The sequence below is a fragment of the Phocoena sinus genome, chromosome 19 (assembly GCF_008692025.1).
Source record: "Phocoena sinus isolate mPhoSin1 chromosome 19, mPhoSin1.pri, whole genome shotgun sequence".
Classification (NCBI taxonomy): domain Eukaryota; kingdom Metazoa; phylum Chordata; class Mammalia; order Artiodactyla; family Phocoenidae; genus Phocoena; species Phocoena sinus.
The window spans coordinates 10,298,170-10,315,726 of NC_045781.1; the positions used below are offsets into that span (position 1 = coordinate 10,298,170).

General features: G+C 40.5%; 1 protein-coding gene across 7 annotated transcripts in view; it reads left to right on the plus strand.

Moving 5' to 3' along the window:
* Positions 1–5,762, plus strand: part of ZNF235 (zinc finger protein 235) — a 58,602-nt gene extending 52,840 nt beyond the window's left edge. For 6 of the 7 annotated variants that reach the window (XM_032614126.1, XM_032614127.1, XM_032614128.1 and 3 more), the window contains one exon: positions 341–3,239. In XM_032614126.1, the coding sequence (XP_032470017.1) occupies positions 341–2,310 (1,970 nt within the window). In that variant the 3' untranslated portion in view covers positions 2,311–3,239. Of the gene's footprint in view, positions 1–340 lie in introns of all 7 variants that reach the window. The other variant, XM_032614125.1, reaches the window with a different exon arrangement.
* The last annotated feature ends 11,795 nt before the right edge of the window (positions 5,763–17,557 follow it).

Genomic DNA, 17,557 nt, shown 5'->3' on the forward strand with positions numbered 1-17,557 from the left:
ACTTCCATGCCTCTGGCTGGCTTTTAGCTGCTGCTTTTCAGTCCAGGCCCTTGGTCTTTCCCGTGTCTGTATCCTTAAGAGATCTGCCAGGGATATGGGCAACCTCACTCTGGACTGACCCCAAATATCCTACCTTTTCAGATTTGTCTTTTTCTTGATTGGACGTTCTCTTGGTTGCTGTAGACCTTTGTTTTTCAGAATTGCTATGAAGTCATTTTCACTACTCTCTAGTTGTTTATTTAATGTTTTCACGGCAGGAGCAAAGGCCTGGAGCTTCCTAGCCCACCATCTTGCTGCCGTCACTCTCTCCGTCCTTAATTCCTTACTGTTTTCCTTTCAGGAGCCAGGAATCACAATGAGATGGAGACTCTTCATGAAACAGGAGTCAGATTCCTTTCATTGGGAGAGCTTTCGTGCTGGCACATCAAGAGACACGTTGTGAGCAAATTAACCAAAAGTCAGGACTCTGTGGTAAGTATTCACAGAAAGAATTCTCAGTCCCCCAAACAACATAATTCCCCTGCAGGAGTGTCCATTCAGGCTTCTGTGGAAGACAGCTGTTTAATGACTCTTCTGGAGGATCATTCTAATGTTATTGAAAATCAAGAATTTCCAACTGGGAGAGCTCAGAATTCCTGGAATAAACTCTATCTGAATGGGACTCAGAATTATCAGAGAAGTTGTAAGCTGACTCCAGTGAAAAACAAGTTCTGTATATTTGTTCCATGTGCTGATATTTTCAGTTGTAGCTCCCCCCACCTCGATGATGACACAGTGTACAAAAGAGAGAAAGCTCACGGCAACAGAGAGTGTGGTAGAGATCTCTTAAAGGCATCACCTCTGGCCCCATGCAGTATCATTCAAACTGGACCGAAAACCTACCAGTGTAACGAACGTGAGAAGGGATTCAGTGACCACACCAGCCTTGAACTTCATCAGCAGGTACACTTGGGCAGGAAGTCCCCTACATACAGGACACATGAGAAGGGCAGTGGTTATAGCTCAGCTAGTCCCATTCAACAGAGTGTCCTCCCAGGGAAGAAACGCTATTGGTGTCACGAGTGCGGGAAGGGCTTCAGTCAGAGCTCAAACCTGCAAACTCACCAGAGAGTCCACACAGGGGAGAAGCCCTATTCGTGCCACGAGTGCGGGAAGAGCTTTAATCAGACCTCACACCTGTATGCCCACCTGCCCATTCACACCGGAGAGAAGCCCTACAGATGCGAGAGCTGCGGGAAGGGCTTCAGTCGTAGCACAGACCTCAACATCCACTGCAGAGTCCACACGGGAGAGAAACCGTATAAGTGTGAGGTGTGCGGGAAGGGCTTCACCCAGAGGTCCCACCTTCAGGCCCACGAAAGAATCCACACTGGAGAGAAACCATACAAGTGTGCAGATTGTGGGAAACGCTTCAGCTGTAGCTCAAATCTTCACACGCACCAGCGTGTCCACACTGAGGAGAAACCCTACAGATGTGAGGAGTGCGGCAAGTGCTTCAGCCTGAGCTTCAACCTTCACAGTCACCAGCGCGTCCACACGGGAGAGAAACCCTACAAATGTGAGGAGTGTGGGAAGGGTTTTAGTTCGGCCTCAAGCTTCCAGAGCCACCAGAGGGTTCACACAGGAGAGAAGCCGTTTCGATGCAGTGTGTGTGGGAAGGGCTTCAGCCAGAGTTCCTATTTCCAAGCCCATCAGAGAGTCCACACTGGAGAAAAACCCTACAAGTGTGAGGTGTGTGGGAAGCGCTTCAATTGGAGCCTGAATCTTCACAACCATCAGAGGGTCCACACGGGGGAGAAACCCTATAAATGTGAGGAGTGCGGGAAGGGCTTCAGTCAGGCCTCGAATCTTCAAGCTCATCAGAGTGTCCACACGGGGGAAAAGCCCTTCAAATGTGATGCATGTCAAAAGCGATTCAGTCAGGCCTCCCATCTTCAAGCCCATCAGAGAGTCCACACGGGAGAGAAACCATATAAATGTGATACTTGTGGTAAGGCCTTCAGCCAGAGGTCGAATCTCCAAGTCCATCAGATAATTCACACTGGAGAGAAACCATTCAAATGCGAGGAGTGTGGGAAAGAATTCAGCTGGAGTGCCGGGCTCAGTGCTCATCAGAGGGTCCACACAGGAGAGAAACCCTATACGTGTCAGCAGTGCGGTAAGGGCTTCAGCCAGGCCTCACATTTCCACACCCATCAGAGGGTCCACACTGGAGAGAGGCCTTACATATGTGATATATGTTGCAAGGGCTTCAGCCAGAGGTCACATCTTGTTTACCATCAGAGGGTCCACACTGGAGGGAACCTGTAGAATTGGAAGGTGAGGAATGGCCTCCAGATAATCCACGTCTTCAACTCTCTTGGAAAGTCTGTGCTCATAGTTGTGGGAAGTGCCTGCAGAACTTGGAAACATCAAGGAATCTTCATGGGAAAGAAGTTCTATAAAATGCTGTTTTTAAAGATCCAGTTGGGAGGTGAACTCTTTATACTAACAAACATCAGGTTACAGGTACAGAGGAGAGAAAACGTATTCTATAAATATGGTCAGTGGTTATACCAGAGCTCTGAATGCCCCGATTCTCAAGATGTGACACAAGAGAAGAATCATTGGCATCTACCGTACCTGAAGGTTATGGGCAGGACTTGAACAAAAGTATAATGATTGATGGACAAACAATTGATGTCAGCTGCAGTGTACCCTCCACGTAGGGAGGGCTGTTTTTCACCATTCTGTCTCTACTGTGTAGAACTGTGCTTGGTTCCTAATAGGTGCCTGGCAATTACTGAACCAAGGGGAGGAAAATCCCTCTAATTAGGACAAATATTTGAAAATTCTGGTTGGCTTCCTATCCTAAATTCATAACATACTCAAGAAGAATCCTGCAAGTCGCCTTAACAAGACTGTACTTCAATTAATATTTCCTGAAATCAGAATCATATAATAGCCATCCACAATAGTACAGGTTTGGACAAGGCTTATGAATGGCTTCACCCTCCATCCAGCTTCAGTTATATGTACAGAATCACCCATTGTGTGCAGTGTAGTATTTAGCACCATTAGTTTGTATTTTATAGACGGAAAGACTTTTTTAATCTAATAACATACTGCAACTTACATGATTGGAAATTTTGTACACTAATTAATTCTTTAATTCCTTAGGGTTTTACTGTAACTCTGAAAGTGTTAAAAGTAGTTACTAGTAACAAAAAGTTTCTTAGTAAACTTGAATTAATAATCGGTTTCTTTGCATTATTTCCATTCAGGCTCAGGTCACGTTGCCTTTTCTATGCATGGTCCTTCATCCAGACCTCTTTAAGCAGGAGCTTTGGCAGAAACCAAGGATATTAATTTTGTCACATTCCACCCCCATTGTTCCCCCTCTAAAAATGGGATGGGGTAGACAAAAAACCTCTTGGATTTTGATTGAGATTTCATTAAAGTTATCAGTTTAAATTAACTGTCATATACACAGCATTCTGTGTTCAACACCTATTAGTAGGAGTGAACATTTGCTGGTCAATATGTATCAAAATAGTCTGCCCTGGCAAATCCTAGCATTAGAGGTTTTGCTTAGGAGATTATAGCAACAGTAAAGAAGATTGTACACAAAGATGTTTATACTGAATTTTTTTAAAAAGGAAGTATCAGTAAAATATTTACATAAATATATTCTAATATATAGCCAGGAAAAAATTTGTCATCCACGAAAAAACTAGGTTAGAGACTTCCTGGTATAATTCAAGTAATAAGGGGATGTGTACCTGAAGATGTGATTAATAAGGGGATGTGTACCTGAAGATGTGATTATGTGCATAGCACTAATAGGTGGAAAGATATGTTTATTTTTTTGTCTGTGTTGGGTCTTCGTTGCTGTGTGTGGGCTTTCTCTAGTCGTGGTGAGCAGGGGCTACTCTTTGTCACGGTGCATGGGCTTCTCATCGCGGTGGCTTTTGTTGTTGCGGAGCATGGGCTCTAGGCACGCAGGCTCAGTAGTTGCAGCACGCGGGTTCAGTAGTTGTGGCTCTCAGGCTCTAGAGCACAGGCTCAGTAGCTGTGGCACACAGGCTTAGTTGCTCTGCGGCACGTGGGATCTTCCCAGACCAGGGATTGAACCCATGTCCCATGCATTGGCAGGCGGATTCTCAATCACTGTGCCAGGAGGGAAGTCCCAGGTGGAAAGATATTAATATACTACCTGGTTTTCTCTGGCATAGAGGGTTCAGATGATTTTTCTTCACCTTTTTGAAAAATTATTTACAGTGGCCATTATCCATTTTACCAAAGCAGTAAAACTGGGACAATAAAATAAATGAAAATCCCTTACAGCTAAATCTTAACTGCTTTATCTCATGGCCTGTAAACTTGTGTTATGGATGTACATAAAGCATGTTCACCATTGCATTATTGGTAATCGCACACTTTGCATTCATCAGTTGGATCTGACAAAAATAATCTGTGGCTTAGCCATTCTGTGGAATACTATGCAGAATCAAATGAGAAAAGATAAGTTCATAGTTACCGACATTAGTAGATACCCAGAAGATGCTGAGGAAAGTGGGCAGAGACGTAGAGTATCTTATGAAATGATATCTAATTTACTGTGATGCCCTCCCTTTAAAAGTAACCAGATCATAGCCATACATACGATAATATCATACATGTATGTCATGATATATATATATATATGAGATACCTAAGGGCATTATAGTAATTTTTTTTTTTTGGCTGCACCTCGTGGCTTGCAGGATCTTAGTTCCCTGACCAGGGATGGAACCTGGGCCACTGGCAGTAAAAGTGTGGAGTCCTAACCACTGGACCACCAGGGAATTACAGTAAATTTTTAATTTTTTGAAATGCTTTTATTAGAGTGTTTTAGTTCATTCTAAACACTCAGAAAAGATGTAAGAATAATAGAATTCCTTTATATCCTTTGGGTATCTATTGTGATTACAAGCAGACCTATTTATCTAGTACCTGAACTGAGAACCCAGACAGCCTTGGCTTGTCTTTACAAATCTGTGTGGCCTCCAGCACGACAACTTCATACTAACGGGACACTACGTGGTGGCTCAAAAGTCTGCCAAGAAAAGCCAGCGGAAGTACCATGGCCTTTGCTAATCTAACCTTGGAAGTAACAGTCAATCTGCCAGTCTATTGAGACAGTCACAAAAGCCTATCCAGGAGCAAGGGGAGGGGACATGGACCCTACTTCATGAGAGGAGTGTCAAAGAATTTGCAAACATATTTTAAGACTGTCATACATTGCTATGATATTTTCTAGTCTACAGTTTATTCAAATTCCACAGTTGTCCCAATATATATATTGGTAGCATTTTTTTTTTCCTATATCAGGATCTACTCTTAAGGTGTGTCATAACCTGCATTTGATTGTCATGTTTCTTTAGTCTTTAATTCTGGATCAGTTCCACAGCCTTTCTTTGTCTTCCATGAAACTGGTAATTTTGAAGAACACGAGCTAATGTGTAGGGTGTCCCTAAATGGGGGGTTTGACTCATCATGATTAGATTCAAGTTAACTGGCATGAGTGTTCCACGAATGATGCATACTTCTCAGTGCATTAGAACAGGAAAGATGTATTTGTTTCATTGGTGATGGTGGCTTTGATCACTTGGATACACTGATAATTACTAGATTTCTCCACAGTAAAGTTGCTGTTTGCCTTTGAAATTAATAACTAATTTGTGGGGAAATCTTGGAGACTGTGTAATAACTGCTTCATCATAACCTTCAGCTACTAGTCAGCATTCGTGGATATTCTTCTGTGAATCAGTTATTACTGTCATGATTGCAAAAGGATGACTTTCTTGCTCCATCATCCCTCCTATATTTAGCAATTGGCTTTCTACTGTTAGAAGAGCTTTGCCTTCTCCCCCACGTCTCTTTCTCTATCATCAGTGTGAACTCTTGTTTTCTGGTACAATAAGGTTGGGTTTATCTTGTATATTGTCTGCTGCGACCACAGATTCTATAGAGCCCTGAATCCTTTGGGGAAACCAAGATCTAGGGGCTATATGTTCTCCTTGTTACTGGGATAGCAATCCTTCATCCTTCATGTATATGTGTGTGTGTAAAATACTGATAGCTTCCATTTCAAGTAACTATTGCTTTCTGGTCTTTCCCTATTCCATATTTAGGTCTTCAATAGTTGGAAGTAGGCTCCCAGTCATCAATCTGCTTACTCATTTGTTCAGTCCTCCAATATGCAGCAAGTAGCTTTAGAGTTGCTAAATAATGTCACTGCAAAACACACACCTGGTTGTGTTCAGGAATTTTTTTTTACAGGTCTTTTTATATCATATGTAGAGATGAAGTACTCTGTTTAAAAGTTATGTCACCTAGTTCTTTTTATCCCCATTCAACCCAATTATATGATTCATTTGAAATAAAGTTAGATTATTTTTTATGTTTATAGTCTCTTTCAGGTTCCCATCCCTCCCATCTTTTGATTTACAAAAATTGGGAAGTGAATTAAATTAAGGTGAAACTAGAATTCCCTAATATATTTCATTTGCGTTGATTCCTTAGATATTTAAAATATTCTATTTACCTCCTTGGAAATACACAGTAAGTGCTTTTCACTGTTCCACATCCTTCATGAAATTAATCTTTAATGACTGCATTATATTCGAGTAGATAGACCACAGGAATGGAGAGATTGTAATGCATGGTGGAAACTGGGTGAGTTTACAATTTACTGGCTTAGATAATTAAAGTACATATCAAGGGAATGATTTCCATGAGACCAGGTTCTTGCATCTCACCATATATAGAAAAGTGCTAAATTTATTAACTTAAGATGTGTAGTTTCTTTAAGTAACAGTAATCTTTTGATGTTCCAACTACCTGTTTTTTTTTTGCAAGAACCCCTAAATATCCTGTGCCCCCCCTCTTACCTCTTCAGAACAGTCCCTCAGAGCTATCTGAGAGGCTGTCTCCTGACTTAAGTCCTCAGTATGTCCTCCACATAAAACATAATTGTGAATTTACAATTTACTGGCTTATAAAAGGATATTTGTTTCATTCTTATATATTTATTTATATTTGAAATACGCCAGGAATTTTAAATATATAAAAGAGAAAGAGCTAGTGAGTATAGACATTTAGGGTCAGAAAATGTACAGCAGAGCTCTGTAGTTGATGTGCTTGCTATGAGACTTGGACAATTTACTAATATATTTATAAATATTATATTTACTTATGTTAGTATATATTAATATTATGTACTTATATGTTATTCATACAGTAATATTATATATTCCTGCCTGTAAGTGAGGCATTCTTAATAAATACTCTGAATTTTCAATGAAGAAAGTTGCTTCCCCCCTCAAGCACTGTCTTTCAAATGGTCTCCTGTGTTCTCTCTCACACTCCTTGTACCACTAGGCTTGGACATGGGATGGGTGTCTTGTTAATTTCCCCTTCCAAACTATTATCTCCCTCTTCCTAAATTCCAGCCCCTGCCCCCCCAGCATTAATTTTCATGTCATCAAACTACCCACCATTCCTTTTCCATACAGTCACCTACCAGTCTGTTCATTTCTGTATTTTAAATGTGTTGACCAAGTAAGTTCCTACTGTATCAAAACTGCAACACATAAAGTATTAATTCTACACCAAATATTTAAAAAAATTTTTTTTAATTTAAAAACTATCCAAAACCAGCGACTTCCCTGCTGATCCAGCGGTTAAGACCACACTCCCAATGCACAGGGCCTGGGTTTGAACTAGATCCTGCATGCCGCAACTAAGACCCTGCATACCACAAGTAAAGATCCTGCATACCACAAGTAAAGATTCCGCATACAGCACCTAAAAAGATCCTGCATGCCATAACTAAGAAGGAGATCCCATATACCACAACGAAGATCCTGCGAGCCACAACTAAAGACCCAGTGAAGCCAAATAAATAAATTTAAAACATAAAAACACACTATCCAAAAGCATTGGTGAGTGAACAAAAGTGGGCAGATCCTGGAGATAGGTCAACGCTTAGAAGAAGGAAATGACAGGGTCAGTTTTCTGCTTTTTATGGCTTTTATCCCAAGAGCACGTCCCAGTCAACTCTGTTTAGGGCAGCTAAAATTTTGGATTGTATCTTGGGCAGTACCATCTGGAAAACCGCAAAGGAGTTCAAGGCCTATACAACTGCTGCTGGAAGGTGAGGTGTGTAGGATAGCCTTGGAAAGAAGCAAGCCAGAGAGGGAAAGCCCCAAATTCTGTGTATAAGCATTTCCCAAAAGTCTGGCTGATTCTTTAACTATATAAGGCAGAGGAGACAAAGCTACCAAGCCAGTAGAACTGAATTGAAATTTGAGCTGTCACCCACAGGAAAGAAACAATTTTCATTCTGAATCCAGCTAAATTAAGTGACTAATAAAACTACTTTTTTTAAAAAAGAAAATCAGTACCCTTTGGAAGAACATAATAGAATCCAGTTTCCTCAGTATATTAATGACAATGTCCAGGATATAATCCAAAGTTACTAGACAGATGAAAGAAACAGGAAAACATGACCCATTCTCAAGAGACAAGACATCAATGGAAATCAGCCCTGAGATGATTCAGATGTTGCAATTAGATAATGATTTTTTTTTTTAATTTTTGGCTGTGTTGGGTCTTCATTGCTGTGTGCAGGCTTTCTGTGGTTGCAGCAAGTGGGGGCTACTCTTCGTTGCAGTGCACAGGCTTCTCATTGCAGTGGCTTCTCGTTGCGGAGCACGGGCTGTAGTCACACGGGCTTCGGTAGTTGTGGTGTGCAGACTCTAGAGCACAGGCTGAGTAGTTGTGGCACACAGGCTTAGTTGCTTTGCAGCATGTGGGATCTTCTCAGGCCAGGGCTCGAACCCATGTCCCCTGCATTGGCAGGCAGATGCTTAACCACTGTGCCACCAGGGAAGCCCGATAATGATTTTTAAAAGCTATTATAAGGACTTACCTGGTGGCACAGTGTTTAAGAATCCTCCTGCCAATGCAGGGGACACAGGTTCGATCCCTGGTCTGGGAAGATCCCACGTGCCATGGAGCAACTAAGCCCATGTGCCACAACTACTGAGCCTGTGCACCACAACTACTGAGCCCATGCGCCTGGAGCCTGTGCTCCACAAGAGAAGCCACCGCAATGAGAAGCCCTCACACCACAACAAAGAGTAGCCCCCACTTGCTGCAACTAAAAAGCCCACACACAACAACAAAGACCCAACACAGCCAAAAAATAAATAAAATTTTAAAAAGCCACTCTATTAAAAAAAAAGCTATTATAACTATGCTTAAAATGTAAAGGAACGTATACTCACTGTGAAGGAAAAGATAAGAATTCTCTGCTGAGAAACTGGAACTCAAAAAAGAACAAAATAGGGCTTCCCTGGTGGCACAGTGGTTGAGAGTCTGCCTGCCGATGCAGGGGACACGGGTTTGTGCCCTGGTCCGGGAGGATCCCACGTGCCGTGGAGCAGCTGGGCCCGTGAGCCATGGCCGCTGAGCCTGCGTGTCTGGAGCATGTGCTCTGCAACGGGAGAGGCCACAACAGTGAGAGGCCCGTGTACCACAAAAAAATAAAAATAAAAATTCTACAGGCTTCCCTGGTGGTGCAGTCGTTAAGAATCCACCTGCCAGTGCAGGGTCACAGGTTCGAGCCCTGGTCTGGGAAGATCCCACATGCTGCAGAGCAATTAAGCCTGTGAGCCACAACTACTGAGTCCGTGAGCCACAACTACTGAAACTGACGTGCCTGGAGCCTGTGCTCCACAACAAGAGAAGCCACCCAATGAGAAGCCTGTGCACCACAAACAGTAACCCCAAGCGCAGCAATGAAGACCCAATGCAGCCAAAAAAAGTTTAAAAAAAATTCTAGAACTAAAAAATATCCTAACAAATTTATTAGATCACTGTAACAAAAGTGAAAATGACAGAGAAAAGTGTTTCAGTGAACTTTAAAATAACTTAGATGAAATGGACCTATTCTTTGAAAGACACAATCAAGAAAAAAATAGATAATCTGAATACGCCTATATCTACTAAAGAAATTGAACCAGTGAGAAATTACAAAAAAGAATGCACCAGGCCCAGAGTTTCATTGGTGAAATTCCCAAACATTTAAGAAAGAAATTATAGAAAATTGGTATTACTTCTTCCAGAAAATTGAAGCAGAGGGAATATTCTATGAGGCCAGTATTACCCTAATATCAAAACCAGATAAAGATATTAGAAGCAAGAAAACTACAGACAAATATCTCTCATGGACAAAGGTGTAAAAATCCTCAACGAAATAGCAAATCAAATCCAAAAATGTATGAAAAGAATTTATACCACAATCAAGAGAGATTTATTTCAGGTATACAAGGCTGGTTTAATATTTGAACGTTAAAATTGATTCATCACACCAATAGGCTAAATAAGAAAAATCACATGATCATATCAATAGATGCAGAAAAAGCATTTGACAAAACCTAACTCACATTTGTAACAAAAACTCAGTAAACTAGGAATAGAACTTTCCAAACTTGATAAAGAACATCTACCAAAAAACCTGCAGCAACATAATACTTAATGGTGGGAAACTGGATGCTTTTCCCCAAAGATCAAGGACAAGGCAAGAATGTTCACTTACACCATTCCTAGTCAACATTGTACTGGAGGTCCTAGCTAATGTAATAAAATAAGGAAAGCTTGGGAAGAAAGAAATGGAACTTTGTTCACAGATGATGTAATAGTCTATGCAGAAAATCCCAAAGCATTGACGAGAAAATAATAACTCCTGCAAGTCAAAGTGATTATAGCCAAGTATAGAATACAATATACAAAATTCAACTGCTTCCCTGTATACCAGCAGTGAATAACTGGAATTTGAATAAAAAACAAAATACCACTGACATTAGCTCCAAAAATGAGAAATATTTAGGTACAAATCTAACAAAATAGGCACATGATCCATATGAGGGAAACTAAAACCTTGATGAAAGAAATATCTAAATAAATGGAGAGATATTCCATGTTCATGGACAGGAAGACTCAATACTGTCAAGATGTCAGTTTTCCTAATGTGATCTATAGACTTAATGCAGTCCCAGCCAAAATCCCAGCATGTTATTTTGTTAATATTGACAAATGGATTCTAAATTGTATATGAAGGACTTCCCTGGTGGTCCAGTGGCTAGAACTCCACGCTCCCAATGCAGGGGGCCCGGGTTCAATCCCTGGTCAGGGAACTAGATCCCACATGCCGCAAGTAAAGATCCTGCATGCCACGACTAAGACCCGGTGCAGCCAAATAAATAAATACTAAAAAAAAAAAAAAAAAAATTAAAAAAAAAAAAATTGTATATGAAGAGGCAAAAGATCCAGAATAGCCAACAAAAGAAGAAGGTCAGAAGACCTGACTATATAAAGGTATAGACTTACTATAAAGGTGTAATCAAGATGGTGTACTGGCAAAAGAATATACAAGTAGATCAGTGGAACAGAATAGAGAGCCCAGAAATAGACCCCCCCCACACACAAATACTAGTCAACTAATCTTTGACAAAGGAGCAAAGAGTCTTTTCAACAAATGACAGGGAACAATTAGACATCCACATGCAAAAACAAATTAAAAAAAGAATCTAGAGACAGGCTTTACATACTTCACAGATCACAAACTTCAACGTAAAATGCAAAACTGTAAGACTTCTAGAAGATAACATAAGAGAAAATCTAGATGACCTTGGGGTTGACGATAAGTTGTAGATAGATAGAGAACTTACCATATGTCCATGAAAGAAGAAAATTAATGTTAGCCTTCTATAAAATTAAAAACACATTCTGCATAAGACACTATTGAAAAAAAGACAAACCACAGACTAAGAAAATTCTTACAAAACATATCTAATAAAGGATGTGTCCAAAATATACAAAGAACTCTTAAAAGTCAACAAGAACAAACCAACTTAAAAATGGGCAAAGGATCTCAGTAGACATCTCACCAAAGACGATATACAGAGAGAAAATAAGCATATAAATATACGTTCTACATCATGTCATCAGGGAATTGCAAATTAAAATGAGATACTACCTATCAGAATGGCTATCAAAAAACTGACAACACGGGACTTTTGTGGTGGCGCAGTGGTTAAGAATCCGCCTGCCAAGGTAGGGGACACAGGTTCAAGCCCTGGTCCAGGAAGATTCCCACATGCCGTGGAACAACTAAACCCATGCACCACAGCTACTTAGCGTGCACTCTAGAGCCCAGGAGCCACAACTACTGAATCCTGCATGCCTGGAGCCTGTGCTCCACAGCAGGAGGAGCCACAGCAGTAAGAAGCCTGTGCACCACAGCGAAGAGTAGCCCCCGCTCACCACAACTAGAGGAAGCCCGCACACAGCAACGAAGACCCAACACAGCCAAAAATTAATTAATTAAATTTAAAAACAAAAAAAACCCCGACAACACCAAATGGTGTTAAGAACATGGTGGCAACAGGGATGATTTTTTCATTTCTGGTGGGAAAGCAAAATGGTACAGCCATGTGGAAAGACAGTTTGGCAGTTTCTTACGAAGCTAGACAGAGTCTTTCCATATGGACTGCAATCATGCTTCTAGGATCCTACCCAACTGGGTGGAAAACTTATGTATACTCAAAACCTGCACACATATTTATAGCAACTTTCATCATAATTGCCAAAAACTGGAAGCAACTAAGATGTTCCTTCAACAAGCGAATGGATATACAATCTATGGTTGTATAAGTTAATTAATTTAAAAAAATACAATAACTGAAGGAAGTTCACTAGATTACTAAAATAGCAGAATGGAAAAAAACTGTCAGTGGCCTTGAAGATACATTAATAGTAATTATCAAATCTGAAGAACACAGAGAAAAAAAACGCAAAAAAATTGGAGAGAACCTCTGAAATCTGAAGGATAATAAAAAGGTGTAATGTGTGTGTATTTTGTTTTTGTGGTACGCGGGCCGCTCACTGTTGTGGCCTCTCCCGTTGCGGAGCACAGACTCCGGACGCACAGGCTCAGCGGCCATGGCTCACGGGCCCAGCCACTCCGCGGCATGTGGGATCTTCCCGGACCAGGGCACAAACCCATGTCCCCTGCATCGACAGGCAGACTCTCAACCACTGCACCACCAGGGAAGCCCCAATGTGTGTGTATTTATAGTCCCAGAAAGAGGGGTGAGGGGAGTGAGGCAGAAAAGAATTTGAAAAAATAAAGGCCAAAATTTTGCCCCATTTGGTGAAAGACATAACTTTACAGATTCAAGAAGCTCAGTGTAAAATGAACTTATCTACAAAACAGAAACAGACAGAGAGAGGACAGACTTGTGGTTACCAAAGTTTGGGGGAAGCTATGGATTGGAAGTTTGGGATTAGCAGATACAAACTCATATATAGAATGGATAAACAACAAGGTCTTAACTGTATAGCACAGGGAACTATATTCAATATCCTATGATAAACCATGATGGGAAAGAATATGAAAAAGAATGTAAATATATATGTATAACTGAATCACTTTGCTGTACAGCAGAAATTAACACAACATTGCAAATCAACTATACTTCAATAAAATAAATTTTAAAAAAAGCTCAGTGTACTCCAAATAGGAAAGACAGACCTATACAACTGTAGTCAACTGATGGAAATCAAGGATAAAAGTCAAATCATGAAAGCAGCTAAAGAAAAATGATATTGCAGAGGGAAACAGTGATTCAAATGACAGCTGATATTTGAAAAAAAAAAATGCTGCACCAGAAAAAAAATCTAGGGCAGAAAAAAAGAGGAGCAATGTCTTTAAAGTGTTGCAAGAAAAAAAAACCAAACCAATCTTACTTTCAAAGAAAATGTTCTTTCAAAATAAAGGCAAAGTAAAGATATCTTCAAATAAAGGCAAACAGAGAATTCACTGCCAGCAGAACTGCACCATAATAAATGCTCGAGGAGTTTTTCAATATGATCAGAAATGACACTGGAAACATGGATCTCCAGGAAGTAAGGGAGAAAGACAGAAATGGTAAATATGTAAACATAATATACTGTATTTCTTCTTCACTTACTAATATACATATGACTGATGATGCAAAATATATAATGTATGTTGATGCAATACATATACATTATTCGCTTTACATGAAATGACACTTTAACTGAAAAATTATGAAGAACGTTGTAATCACTAAAACAACTTAGTTAAATGATGCAGCAGTACAGCCAAAAAGCCAATAGATAATTAAAATGGAACGCATAAAGATACTTAATTAGGACTTCCCTGGTGGCACAGTGGTTAAGAATCCACCTGCCAATGCAGGGGACACGGGTTCGAGCCCTGGTCTGGGAAGATCCCACATGCCGCAGAGTAACTAAACCTGTGTGCCACAACTACTGAGCCTGTGCTCTAGAGCTTGTGAGCCACAACTACTGAGCCCACATGCCACAACTACTGAAGCCCACACACCTAGAGCCTATACTCTGCAACAAGACAAGCCACTGCAATGAGAAGCCCATGCACCACAATGAAGAGTAGCCCCCACTCTCCACAACTAGAGAAAGCCCGCACTCAGCGACGAAGACCCAATGTAGAGCCAAAAACAAAACAAAACAAAACAAAAAATATATATATATATTTAAAGATACTTAATTCCAAAGAGAGAAGGAAGGGGAAGACAGAGGAACAAAAAAACAAGAGGGTAAAACGTAAATACTAAAACAGTAGCCCTAAATATAACCACATAAATAATTACATTAAATCTTAACTATACAAAGGCAAGGATTGAATGGATTAAAAAGTAACTATATGCACTCTTCGAGAAATGTACCTTAAACATCAAGAGCCAGATGGGTTGAAAGTACACAGATGGAAGAGTCCATAGGACTTTTCCCATAAGCATGAGAAGGCTGGAGCAGTTATATTAATATTAGATAAAGTAGATTTCTTTACAAAGACTCCTACAGAGCTGAAACGGAATTTTTTTCAGTGATAAAAAGGTCAAGTACATCAGTAACATAAAAAAAAAATCTTTAAAAAATTATGTGGACCATTTTTAAAGTCTTTATTGAATTTGTTACAATATTGCTTCTGTTTTATGTTTTGTTTTTTTTTGGCCACAAGGCATGTGGGATTTTAGCTCCCGACCAGGGAATGAACCTGCACCCCCTGCATCGGAAGGTGAACTCTTTACCACCGGACCACCAGGGAAGTACCAATAACATAATTTTTAAACGTTTATGGGACAGATCACAAAGTTTTAAAACACATGAAGCAAAACTTATAAAACTAAAGGGAAAAAAATAGGAAAACCCACCAGAGGTAAAGATTTTTAGCCTCTCTCCCACAAACTGTTAGTACAACTACACAAAATCAGTGAAGACAGATATTGACAACATCAACCACCTTGATCTAATTGATATTTACAGAACCCTTCACCCAAGAACAGCAGAACGCTGTTGACTGTTAACTGAGAGTTTAAGAGAATAATTTGGTGACAGAAAAGGAACCTATATTAATTTGGGTATGAATTAACTTAGTCACTTCATATAAGAAGACCCAAATCATATTCTTTTGATAAATATGTAATAACTTGGAGTTTAATAACATTTCTTTCTTTTAAATCATTTTGACAGTTTATCTTGACTGAAGTGTGTGAATAACAACTGAATGATTTTTGGGACTTCGCTGGTGGTCCAATGGTTAGGATTCTGTGCTCCCACTGCAGGGGGCATGGGTTCGATTCCTGGTCGGGGAACTAAGATCCTGCATGCTGTGTGGCACACACACACCCCCAAAAAAAAAATCCTGATTTTTTAAATAATAAATCTCAAAAGTTTCACAAGGGTGGGGTGGATAAAAAGGAACTGGAACAGGAGAAATAAAAAGGGATCCAACTTCAGACAATTATGCAATTATACTGTAAAAGGCTAATAATGTTCTCTCTTCAAGAAGAGGGAAGAAAGTTTAGATGTAGAAAAAGATTTGGACATAGAATTATGTCCTTTGGGTGGGTCTGTGTACATAGAATTATGTCCTTTGAGTGGGTCTATGTTTGGGTATAATTAATCTTATGTACCTGTAGAAAGAGAAAACAAGACCAAGTCTAAAGGTATTATTGGTTTAAAAAAAAAAAAGTCAGATCAGCCAGGAGAGGGGAAGGGTTGGTCATTTTTGTTTGGGTAATCATGTATTGTCCCTGTTGAGACATGATTGCAGAGTGGTCTTGTTTTTGCCTTGATGTATCATGGTAACAAAGTGGCCTTCTCTGACGCTGATTTTCTGTGAAACTCTTTATGTCAAAAAGACTCAGCCCAGGCTTCCCTGGTGGCGCAGTGGTCGAGAGTCCGCCTGCCGATGCAGGGGACGTGGGTTCGTGCCCCGGTCCGGGAAGATCCCACATGCCGCGGAGCGGCTGGGCCCGTGAGCCATGGCCGCTGGGCCTGCGCGTCCGGAGCCTGTGCTCCGCAACGGGAGAGGCCCGCATACCAAAAAAAAAAAAAAAAAAGACTCAGCCCTTCTAGCTCCTCCTCCTCAGGCCAGATGCTCTGTATCCTAAGAATGTCTCCAACAACTAGACACAAAGTGTGCCCACCCCTTGGGAAGTCCACCTACACAAACAGTGTTAGGGCAAGAATTTTGTTTTTTAAGTGCAAACATAATATCTTAAATTTTGCCTCTTGGCCCACAAAGCCTAAAATGTTTGCTATCTGATCCTTTTCAGAAAAAGTTTTCCAATATTGGTCTCAGGAAGAAAACACTTTATCTTTTTTTTTTTTAAAAAATTAATTTACTTATTTGTTTATTTTTGGCTGCATTGGGTCTTTGCTGCACGCGTGGGCTTTCTCTAGTTGTGTCGAGCAGGGACTACTCTTCGTTGCGGTGCACGGGCTTCTCATTGCAGTGGCTTCTCTTGTTTGCGGAGCACGGGCTCTAGGCGTGTGGGCTTCAGTAGTTGTGGCACGCAGGCTCAGTAGCTGTGGCTTATGGGCTCTAGACCGCAGGCATCAATAGTTGTGGTGCATGGGCTTAGTTGCTCCGCAGCATGTGGGATCTTCCCGGACCAGGGCTCGAACCCGTGTCCCTTGCATTGGCAGGCGGATTCTTAACCACTGTGCCACCAGAGAAGTCCCTATCATATCATTTCAGTTGACACAGAAAAGGCATTTGACAAAATAAAACATCCAGTAATGATAAAATATCTCAGCTAACTAGGGAAAGAAGAGAACTTCCTCAACTTGATAAAAGGCACCTAGCAAAAACCAGCAGGTGACATCATACTTAATAAAGACTGAATGCTTTCCCCATGTGACTGGGAACAAAGCAAGGATGTCCACTCTCACTTCTATTCAAAATTGTACTAGAAGTCTTAGCCAGTGCACCAAAGCAAGAAAAAAAAAAGCATACAGATTGGAAAGGAAGAAATAATTTTCTATCCTAGAAAATTCTAAGGAATCTACAAAAACCTAGAATTTCAAGTAGTTTATCAAGGTCATTCGACATGAAGGCAGTACACACACACACACAAATCATTTTTCAATACCCTACCAATGTACAATTTTTTTT